We start from the raw sequence: 11,463 nt of genomic DNA on the forward strand, positions 1-11,463 counted from the left end.
CTATATGGCGAGTTGTTTGTATAGCAGAACCCACTGATCTTTCACTGTCTCCTCATCCCTGTGTCTTCTTCCGGGGTATGATATGCCCAATTCCCTTATTTCCCATCTTTGGCCCGTGTCTCAACCTTTCATTCTGCACACACACTCAATGACACACATGTACAGGCTCACAGCCAAATGGCTGTTCATTAAAGACAGGGACCTGAGGGGAAGCAATCGTCTGAGCGACGGAAATTGCGTGTCACATTAGATTAGCGGTGTAAAGCCTCTGGATTGGCTCCGGGGAATAAGGAATTATTTCAATTACATTATTTCAAAAAGTCTTTAAGCAATACCAATACCGATAAAAACAAATTAAGAGTGATTTGGGCAGATTTGTGGTGCTCAGAGCTGCGCTTTGTGACAATGTGCTGGAAATCAGATATGAATAATGCAGATATTACACAGTGTAATGTGTTACTCTTGAAAGCAGATTATCTGTGACAAATAACGCCAATGCTTTGCATTGTGTCTCATCAAAAGGGAATATTCCTAAGTGTCAATCACACATGCAAGGGGGACTGCATGGGACTGTGTGAGTCACAGAGGAGGGAGAACTCCTTCAGCTGCCAATCAAGTCTGATTTTAGTGAATGAAAGATACAGACCAGAATGGTGCATGGTCCTATTTATCCCTGTTAAAAACATCACCACCAGCATTTTAGTACAGCTTCGCTGGAATCTGGGAGAAAGTGCCAAGGTGAGTTGGCGGCAATCACTTATAATGAGTTAACATTTCATTTCAAAATTAAAAAACACGTTGACTGTGTAAAAATGTAAACATTTATGGGAGACTTCTGATAGTGTGAGGATACTTACAGTGCTTATAACCACCAAACCTTTGTAGTGCTTTTTAGATTGCCAGAGTTCAGTTTTGAAGCATACTAAAAGCTGTAAGTCACGGTGACATACTGTAAGAGCAGCAAATTTGAGTTGCATAAGAATAAAGTAACGGCAAATCTCAAAGCACAAAGAGTTTGCAGATGTCTCATGGTGTTACTCGAATTGTTAAAGATGTACAGGGGCATACCAAAAGTAGCAACAGACACCTAGTGAATCAGACTTTCTTCTTCATTCTTTTTGTCTCAATCAGCTCAAAGCTGGTGCAATACTGCACTGCAATTTATACAAACAATTTTATTAAAATGATGCAACGTTTGGACCTGTCTTGGGTGAAAGTGGTAGTTTTCTCACCATTACTGATCTTTGGACTGGACCAGCAGTGTGAATGGATCCTTTGTTTGGTGCCTTAGGTTAGCACAGGCTAAAGATCAGAGATAATCAACAACATAGATGGGAGTGTCATGTGTTTAATTCTACAGACCCATAGCCCACGGTGTCACATGTTTACATTTCTACAGAGTTGCTTTTTTCCCATAACAAATGGGCATTGACAAAAAAAAAAAAAAAGGAAAGCTAGGAAATTTTGGATTTCCAAAGAAATGTTTCACAAAACTCAACATGTTCAAAAGTTACACAGAGTAAAATAACATTCAATCTGTCTCAGTGACATCACAGGGGCCGCAAGTGTCAAGCTTCTTTTCAGGGATTGATTAATATCATTGGTGACAATAGACTTTTAATAGATTTCTATATTCGAGTTGCATTAGAGATGAAAGGGCTTGAGTTTTTTCATATGACCCTCAATACATGATGGATAATGTCATGGATGCCTATGATCATCTTCAGGGGTTTTACTGGTCCAAATCCTGTTACTGCATGAATTTTCTCATTTCTGAAAATTTTATCACCTGTAAAATATTTTTTTAAAAATATAATGCTTGTGTTAGTTGACTGGCCAGAGCAGTAACATTGGGTGCAGTCTGATGTCAAGCTGCTTAAGTTTATCTGGACAACTTTTGTCTTTCTGATTGCCAGACAAACCAACAAAGTAGTAGAATTTTTGTAAGCTTATTTTTTTTAACCACAAGTAACTTTTCTAAAGTACTTATTGGACTACGTATTTTTTTTCCGGTTATAAAAATGCTACATATTATATCTTTGATTTTTAGACTGCCTACGTCTACAGTCTGGTCCGTTCTACACATTGATGTAATTGATTTTAGTTCTACCGTAATTTACACCACAAGCATTCCCTCTATCTTTTTTTTTTTTTTTGCAGCCAGATATTAGAAGTTTTGATCTTTAATGGGTAAATACTCTAAGTAGAAAACAGCTATATTTTTTTTAGATTATTGAAGCATTTAAATGTGGTTTTAATGTTTATATTATGCTTGACCATAAATTATTAACTCAGCCGGCACACATATAAACATATACATAAATTGACCTGGGAAATCCTTCAAGAGAAGCTAATGTGTGTTGAGTGAATTTTTTGAAAAACATGGATGTAGTTGAATTTTCTCTTGCTGAGTTGTGATCAGTATAGACTTACTCTGAACTAGCACTGGCACCTGGATAAAACAAATTCTGGAGAACCGATGTAATGCAGCCGCCTTGCAAATGCAGTTTAAATGCTCTAAATGATTATAATGGGTGCACATGGTTGGTATGAAATGTCTTGTGGTTGGCCGCTTAATTTCTTTCTCAAAAAGGTTGACTACCAAACAACCTAAGCCACCCATGCCCAAGCTGCGCTCGCATTCAGCCCAGTTGTCTTGCTTGCTCCATAAAACACTATATTGAACATTATTACAGAAGGGTTTTTGATTAAAACCATGCAAGTTTTGCATGGTTTTAATCAATTGCAATAAAGGCAGTTTTCCTGTGCGATATAGGAATGTATTTTCGCCTCAGAAATTTTGTCCACTACCTTATTCTACCTTTTATTTAGACCGCATGGATGTTTAAATATATGCGTCCATTTGTTAGCAAAGGCTGTAGGACAGTATAGATTGTCTTTATTTAGAAACATGGATGCTGTGATTCCTGTTGGAACGGTGTAGATTGAGCCTGAGTTTCTGGCGCCTATCTGCTTTCGGCCACCCCTCAGCGTACATAGGTTACTGCCTGGCCGCCCCTATTAAAATTTTCTGGCTACACCTGTGACCTGTTACCAGCCATATCAAACAGAGGGAAAAACAACAACATATCTAAATGTTCAAATGACCTTCAGTTGTAGCCTCTTATGATAACAGACAATATGATAATATGGTTTAAGATTTGCAACAGAATAATATTAAAAACATATTAAAGTGGACATTCATTGTTCTATGAGTGGAAAAGTTTATTTAAATTAAATTGTATTAATTTTACAATGAAATCTAAGAAATAGCTTTAAAGTTTCTTTTGCAAAATCAAGGTAAGTGCTTCTTTTAGTGAGACCAACAGATTGGATGTGTCCTTAGAAAGGCATGCTGGTCTCAGAGGAGGGGTAGAAGAAAAGGGGGGGCTACAGGGAGAGAGGGCAGGGTAATAGAAGAGGGGGTGATTGTCACACAGAGCGCAAAGACCAACAGAGACATAGAGCGACCCGCAGCCAGTGCATCCACTGCTGCCTTCCTTCATCCTGCACAGACAGACAGACGCACGCAGCAGCTGCACGGCTCTGAGCTGCGCTCCTCTCTGCGCCGCTCGGAGGAAAGACGCGCAAACATCTGGAGGAGGACAGCGAAAACCCACAGTGTCCTGCCACGCTTCTTTTTTTTCTTTCTTCTTGTTTCTTTTATTGTTTTTAAAGTGCATCGTTTCTGAAAGAAGAGAGAAAAAGTTGAAAAGCCTGCAGGGGGAAGTGTTGAAGCTGAAATAAACGCGCTTAGAGAAGTTCTTCACGGTAAGTAGCGAATCATTGATGGGTCCTGATTACACAACTGATTACTACTTTGTGTGCTTTAATTGCTCTAAGTGGCAATTTTATTCTCACGTTTTCTGGTTGCTTCTGCTTGTTTACAAGAGTCACTGAGAAAAACTTTTTTCTTGGAGACACGATATTGATGTAAAAGACTAGACAAATTATTGAAGAAAGAATGATCAGCTTGATTAATTTAGTTATTAAATGTAGATTTAAAATCAGCTTTTATATTTCACGTTGTTCACAAAATATGGGAGGTATTTTAGTAAGTTCTTTAAATTGTTTTAATTTGTTTGGTAAACATTTCTTCTCTTATGCGGGAAAAAAATACAATTTAGTTCAATTTAGTTTATTTATACAACTTCAATTCACAACATATGTGACCCCAAGGCACTTTACAGAGACAATTCAACCAGATCATACTGTTTCAAAGTTTTCTATATAAGGAGAACCAGCTGATTCAATTGAACTCATTGACTCGAAAAAACATCTAATTCAATTAAAAGTATTTTTTTATCAATTTTTTAAAAGCCCGTAATTTAATTTACAATTTTAGATGCTGAGTCTTTTTTTTTAATTCGTAACTTTGATATTGCATTTTTCTTTTGCACATTTTTTATCAGTTTAATTATTGTTGATACGTGTTTTGAAACAAATATCTTTTTAAAATATTTTCCAATCGGACCTTTAAATGTTCAACTTCCAATTATGAAAATAAATAAATACAAAAACAAACACTGTATTGATTTAAAAATTAAACTTTTTTGATACCTAAATTGTTTTTTAAATGTTTTTTTCCTCTAAAGGTGTTCCTACCTCACTTTTAAGAACATTTGCAAGCTTCTTCCCTATGTGTGTTTTATAGGCAATTTATTTACTCTTAATTATTTACAGGCCTCCTTGAAACACCTTTTTTAGTTGATATTATCCTTTAAAGCAGTGATTGTAAAAAAAACAAAACAAAAAAAACCTCTAAACCTGCAATTATGAGACATTTGACTTGTGGAGCTGTTTGATGTAAAATTGAAAGAATTAAAGTATTTGCTGACGGATAAAAAAAACAACTAAAGTCAATGTATGGGGAAAAAATGAGTTCATATCGCTGTGGGTGGTCCGTTGATATGTTGGGTTTTTGTTGTTAAATAAATAGTTTCCAGGCCAACTGAAAATATTGTTAATAAGCTCATGATGGTTATTCTTTTTCATTTTTTTCATTTTTTTTGTGGATCTGCTGCACTATGTGCCTCAGAACTACCAGCAGGGAGGGAATGGATCTCCATCGCCCCTTCAAGATGGACAGCCCCTCCTATCTCCCTACTCCCCTGGCCTCTCCAGCCCTGATGGTCCTGGCATCCACAGCAGAGGCCAGCAGGGATGCCTCTGTCCCCTGCCAGGCTCCCAGGCCTTTCGGAATCCCGGTCTCTGTGGAAAAGGACCTCCACCTCCCCTTTCCCTCACCTTCCTACACCTTCGCTTCCATGTACCAGCGTCAGGCTCCCATGTCGGGTACGTTTACGTCCCGGGACTTTCCAACATCCCTGCTTCACCTGCACCCTCAGTTCACACCTCCAAACCTGGACTGTTCCCCCCTGGGGATGCTCAACCACAGTGGGTTGGGGGCGTTCCGACCTTTTGCATCCCCGCAAGAGGAAAGAGAATCAGGGGGGTACCAGTCGGCCTTCACTCCTGCCAAGAGGATGAAGGGCTGCTTCCCAGAAACAGAAGGGAAAGAGTTTGACTTTGGACCCCTGAAAACTGGAGAGGAAACAGGAAGGAAGTTGTTCTCCATGTCTGGCCTGCTATCTGATGGGGAGGCTTCATCAAGCCCAGAGGAGCACAAAGAGCACAGTGAGTAGACACACTAAGGTTAGAGAATGAAAAAAACATCTAAAAACAATCTTCATCTGTCTAAACTCAGACACTGACACTCACCTCATGTTTTACCATTGAGAATAGAGCTGGTTATTTTCCGATACGTCATGCCCCCCCTGACCTGACATGATGGGAACACATCATCTACGGCTGCATCCGAAAAGATATCGTCTAATTAGGCATCTGTTTGCAGCGGCCCGACTTCGACCCAAATAAATTGAACAGTGACACTCATTCAGTTTACTGATCATTAGCCACATATGACCATTAGGCCTATTGGAAGTCTGCCGTTTCCAACAAATATACAGCAGTACATGTAGGGCTGACACAGGGGGAGTGAGAGCGGGAACGAGTGACACCCTGTCACAGATAACGAGGTGGCAGAGACAGAGAGGGAGGGATGGTGGAGGAGAGAGAGAGAGAAACAGAGAGAGATGCAGCATGCGCTCCAGCCCGAGTTTCCCTACCAACGACAACCCTCAGCTCAATACGGCCGCCCACACCAGCCGTCTGATTTGTTGACAAATGAGTGGGAGAGGTGTCAGTCAGCGCGGCTCACAGGGGAGAGACGCTCCTCATTACTCCTGGGGATAATTGCCCAACGACGCGGGGGCACAACTCTTTCCTCAGAGGGTTGACGGGAAGGGAGTGAGTCAGTGGAGGCGATGCTATGCATGATGGGAAATCAAAACTCCTTCAGCGGCGGCCACCGATGGGAGCGCCTGACAGATGAAAGGCAAAAGACAGAGCTGAGAGAGAGGGAGAGAGAGCACCACAGAAGGCTCTGGAGATCAGAGGGGGACACTATCGAAAATAATGACAATGAGAAGAGAAGAGTAGAGGGGATGGGGGGGTTATTTGTTTGCTCTTTCACACACTCCACCTAAAGAAAACTTTCATCCCATACATAAAGGACAGGAGCACGGATGATTTGTCTTAAGAAAAGTTTGGATTGTGTGTGTCACTTTGCATATGTGCATGTCTTTGTTGAAAGTTACAGATTTTTGTTGCTGGCTGGTGGCTGAGTGATGGGGGGGGGCAGGGAGGCGGAGTGGCAGCCGGGAATCTCAATATGGAATTTTAATAAGACCAGAAAAAGAATAGATGCCAGCCTGCCTGCCAAGCCGGCACGCTGGTGTGAGAGGTGTGCCTGAAGAGAGAAAAAAAAAAGAAAAAAGTAGCGAGTTGGCTACACCGAGCTCATGCATGCACAGCCACCTGATTTTTTGAGCCTCGTTTGGGGAGGGAATGTTGACAAGGACAAAAGACTTGATAGAGAAGAAGGAGGATTGTATCGCTCCTACAGATATATATATATGGAAAAAAAAAACTGGGGTGAAAAAGAGGATTCATACACACTGGAAGCTGCTTTTACAGCTTTATCCAATTAGACTGGAGCTCAGGCAAACTAAGAGCTTTAATGCAATTGAGCTCCTTCTACTTTTCTAAGGCTGACATACACTTGTTCCTCTTGACTGGGTAACAGACAGTCACTTCAGGAGCAAAAGTCTTAAGTGTTAAGCTTGAAATCTTCTTTGAGTGTGAGTTTCTACCGCTGAGGCACAGCAGCAACAATAGGGCCGCAGATTCAATAGAACTGAAAACTTAAACCCCCAAAAACTTTAACTCACGTAAAGTTAACTTTACCAGTGAAATTTGTGTAAAGCTTTTGCATATTGTTACAGTATCTCTTAATTTCCTGAATGGTTTAGGAGATAACTAATATGCATCTTTCTTGAAATAATGAACCAATCTGTTGACCATAAGAAGAATTAGTATAACAACAGCAAGATTTTAGCTCATATACCTTTCTTTCTTTTTGTTTTTTTAATAGTATTTTAGTGACTTTATAGAGTTTTCACATTTCAGAATAGTTGCTACACCATTTTAGATATATATTCCTGTGTTGAAGAAGTTTTTTCTAGACAGAATGCAGTGTTTTATAAAGAACTTCTAAGAAAAGGAAGTGGTTGTTTTGGAAAAACTCTACATATAGATGAGGACTGCAAGCCTTGAAGTTAAATGTCTACCTAACTCTAAATCGATTACACTTAGCATGTAAAAAATAAACATGTATGTGAAAAAATCAGTTCTGGTTCCAGCTTAGGAACCTGAATCTTCCATTCACATTTACAAAATCTGTTCCAACAGAAATTGAAAGAATTTCAAAATTTTTGCATTTTACCATTTGAAGTATCAATATTTCTGTGCATAATCTGATTTTTTAATGCATGGGGAAGTAAAAAAAGGACAAATTTAGTATTATTTGTAGAGAATCAACACTTCTTAATAGAGCTGTAGAAATACTTCTTATTCTGTTTAATTATTTTACTTAATTACTTTGCATGGTTATTGCCTCTTTCTAAGATAACTAGTTGCTTGCATTTCACAGATCAGACTATTTTATGGCTTCATTCTCTTCCCAGTATTTTCCAGATCTCCAGCAGTGTAGGTATTCTTCTGCATTGTATTTTTTCCCACTCTGAACTGTCAGTCTAGACAACAAGCAGGTACATGACACCTCCTCCCGCCCACCTTGTGTACCATTGCCAGTGGCTGCGTCTTCCTGTCCATCTCGGGTCTTTCTTCTGTCGACATTCCCCATCCCTGGCTCCCCTGTCCTCTGTTTTTATCAGGGAAGGGTCTGGGTTGCTTGGTGTGTTCTGACAGCTGTTCAAACAGCCATGCTCACTTTCAAAGGGCAGATGTCTCCACTGGAGCGAGTCATGCTTATTTTCCTCAGGGAGATGCGTTTTTCGCCGCAGGCCTGAGCTGGAATGAAAACGTTCCTTTTTAACAGAAACACGAGTCAGGACTCTCAAGGAGCCCAGTGGCAAAAAAAGAAAAAAAAAAAAGAAAAAAAAAGACACGCAATGGCCACAGGCTGCTTGGTTGTGTGTGTGTCAGAAACTCACAGTTGAAGCAAAGCCAAGTGTGATCAGTGATAACTGGAGCCAGATGTGTGAGAGCCACTTTATTTTGTGAAGTAGGACCAAAACCTTAAGTTGTGGATGACAAATGCAACTTTTACAAGCTCTGCATTCATCCAGACCAGCATTGCACAGATATGAGCCGATATTACTTGTATAAATGTGTTTCGTAATGACGCTGCAGAATCTGGAAGGGAACTGGTATGCTTCACACATCACAGCATCCGGCACATTTGAAGAAAGTTTGGTTTCCTACAATTTATTGTTGTAGCTATAAAATGCGTTGACCATTAGAAACAGAATAACAAGACGTTGTTTCACACTTTGTTGAGTTTTGTTTGTTTTCTTTTCTAGCGTGTGGTTTAACAGACCAGCTGAAGTACAGATGCTAATTTGCAAAATACTTTTCCCACACATATTCCATCTTAAAAAAACAAACTTTTTTTTTTTCTTTTACAAATATATGATAATTACATGTCCAAGTCAAAATTGGTATGACTGACTTTTTCCGCTGGGAAATTCAAAGTGTTTTCACCCTACTAAAAGTAAAAGGGAGTTGATAGGAGGGAAACAATCAGTCATAATGGCTCAGTGTTCAAGTGTTCTCCAGGTTCAGTATTCATGGATTTATGGCACAACTTCCCTCCAGAACCACTATTACATGTATTCATCTTAAATGAGCCATGCAGATTATCTCCACTCTGAGGTTTGATGGGTGGCGTCTAAAGACAGAACAAATTTGTTATTTGGTGTCTAAAATTTGGCTGTATTTCTGCAGAAAATAGGTTACAGAAAACAGTGTTGATTTAAATAACCTTGATTATAGAATCTTATAAAAAAGTAGAGATACATCATGAACATTTTCACATGTTGTTATATTACAAAGATAACTTTTTGGGGGGATTTTTTTAATGTACTTGCTCAACACACAGTACTATATAATGATAAAATATATAATACATAATGTTTTAATGATAACAATTTGTTGAGTGTTGAACACACATTTATTTGGCCCCGGTTAATTTGATGCCTCTAAATAAAATCCAATGCAGCCGATTGCTTTCAGTGGTCTCATTACTAGATAGAAGTATTTCCCTATGTGTAATTTGATTTCAGTGTAAATGCAAAAGCACAAATCTGGAACACTGACAAACAGAAACTCACTGTTGAAGCAAAGCCATAAGAACTTCTGTTTGCCTTACAAAGCTATACTGGGGAACACAGGGAAAACAAAAAACAAACGTGCTCAATTCAGATGACATTAAATACCGGTATTAACTTTTTGCTCTGGATGAAAAAAGCTATTTTCTGCAGAAATCTCTCAGACTACACCTCAACCTTAAAACACTATAGTTGCAGTTAAACACTGGGGTATCATGTCACTGCTGAAGAAAGCAGAGTCAGAGAAGCTTGCCACGGTTGATGAAAAGATTGATAAAGTCTAATAGAAGCTTTTAAAGACTCAAGAGTGAGTCATAGATTCCTCTTCCAATAGGGGAATGACTCCAAGCAGACAGGAATGGGTTAAATCAAATCTTGTTTCTCCGGATTTAAGTCCAACCGAGAATCACTGACAAAGAAGAATTAGTGGAAGTTTGTCTCTACATGTGCCAACATTGTAGAAGCATGGCCTGAAAGACTTGTAGCTTCAGCAATGACTAAGTTTCATTAAATAGAAGTGCAAAGCTTTTTTTTTTTTTAGATTTGTCTTTTTCAAAATAATCTTTAAGATTATCACTTTTGTCCCCTCCATTTTGAAGTGATTACCCACTGATATAACATTTAAAAAAAAAACTCCTTCCACTGTTGTTTGGAACATGACGAAATGTGTAGAAGTTTTAGAGTTATTTTTACTTTTTTAAGGTACTATATGTTCCAAAACAAATATAGCGGAAATATGCTTTAGGAATCCCCCAGTACCCACACACTTGTCTCCATACTCTCCATCTTTTGTGATTTGTTAACAGGGTGTTGCCTTCTCTGGGGCTGCTGTTGACTGCTGGTATTGACCGGAGCTTCCTGTTGAAAGACACAGTGTTTACATCCCCCTAGCAGACCACAAGAGATCAATAGCAGCCACTCGATGCTCATGCATACACATAAAGTGTCTGCTTCTTGCTATTATTAACATCACTGTTCATGCTCTATAAGTGAAGGACTCACATACACTTGGCTTGCACAAGAGCCACCTTTGACATATGTAAATGTCAATTATTTCTATGTGTTCTTATCTGCTCTGGGAGGGGAGGCTTTTGTCTTGTGACCATTTAGCTGAGGAATTGTAGTTAATTCAGTTTTTACTTTCATGGAAAATGTCGGAAAGTTAAGGAAAAAAAGGAATCATAAAAAATACCAGAGGAACTGGACAGATGTTACTCCAGCTTGTAAATCTGCATACTCTGCAGCCAGCTCTTTCTGCGACCACACCGATCGTCTCTATGTCGATTTTAGGCTCTCGGGGAGAAATGCATTGCAGTATTAACAATAGTTGTTTTTGATGTGTGTGCACGCCGTGGTTGACTGTTCCCCCTCCTGTTGTGACGGTAGTTTGTTCTTCTAATGTTCTCCCAAGTAAAAGAGGCTTTTATCCTGGCAGGAGGGGAAAGCCCTCTCAGCTTTTTGCCTCCTTCCCTCCGTCTTTTGAGGGCAGAAAAAAAGGAAAAAAACACAGAATTCTCATCTGGTTCTTAGATTTATAGGTTTATTGTATGCTTTGTTTGTGTGTGTTTCTTATATCCTTAAAAAATAAAACAGGACCACACTGCCTCTTCGACAAAGACTATTTTTTTTATTGTTGAAATAAATTTAACCAGAATTGGAGAAAACTTGTGAATTTTGTAAATAGCAGGACATTAAAAACTGAAAGGTAGGG

General features: G+C 39.1%; 1 protein-coding gene across 3 annotated transcripts in view; it reads left to right on the plus strand.

Moving 5' to 3' along the window:
• Positions 1–3,459: 3,459 nt before the first annotated feature.
• The window catches only part of LOC107100697 (E3 ubiquitin-protein ligase RNF220-like), a 35,908-nt gene continuing 27,904 nt past the window's right edge, over positions 3,460–11,463 (plus strand). For all 3 annotated transcript variants that reach the window (XM_015399279.1, XM_015399285.1, XM_015399294.1), the window contains exons 1-2: positions 3,460–3,771; positions 5,039–5,637. In XM_015399279.1, coding sequence (XP_015254765.1) covers positions 5,058–5,637 — 580 coding nt within the window. In that variant the 5' untranslated portion in view covers positions 3,460–3,771; positions 5,039–5,057. The remainder of the gene's footprint in view (positions 3,772–5,038; positions 5,638–11,463) is intronic.

This window comes from Cyprinodon variegatus, unplaced genomic scaffold, assembly GCF_000732505.1.
Source record: "Cyprinodon variegatus isolate N-32 unplaced genomic scaffold, C_variegatus-1.0 Scaffold30, whole genome shotgun sequence".
NCBI classification, from domain to species: domain Eukaryota; kingdom Metazoa; phylum Chordata; class Actinopteri; order Cyprinodontiformes; family Cyprinodontidae; genus Cyprinodon; species Cyprinodon variegatus.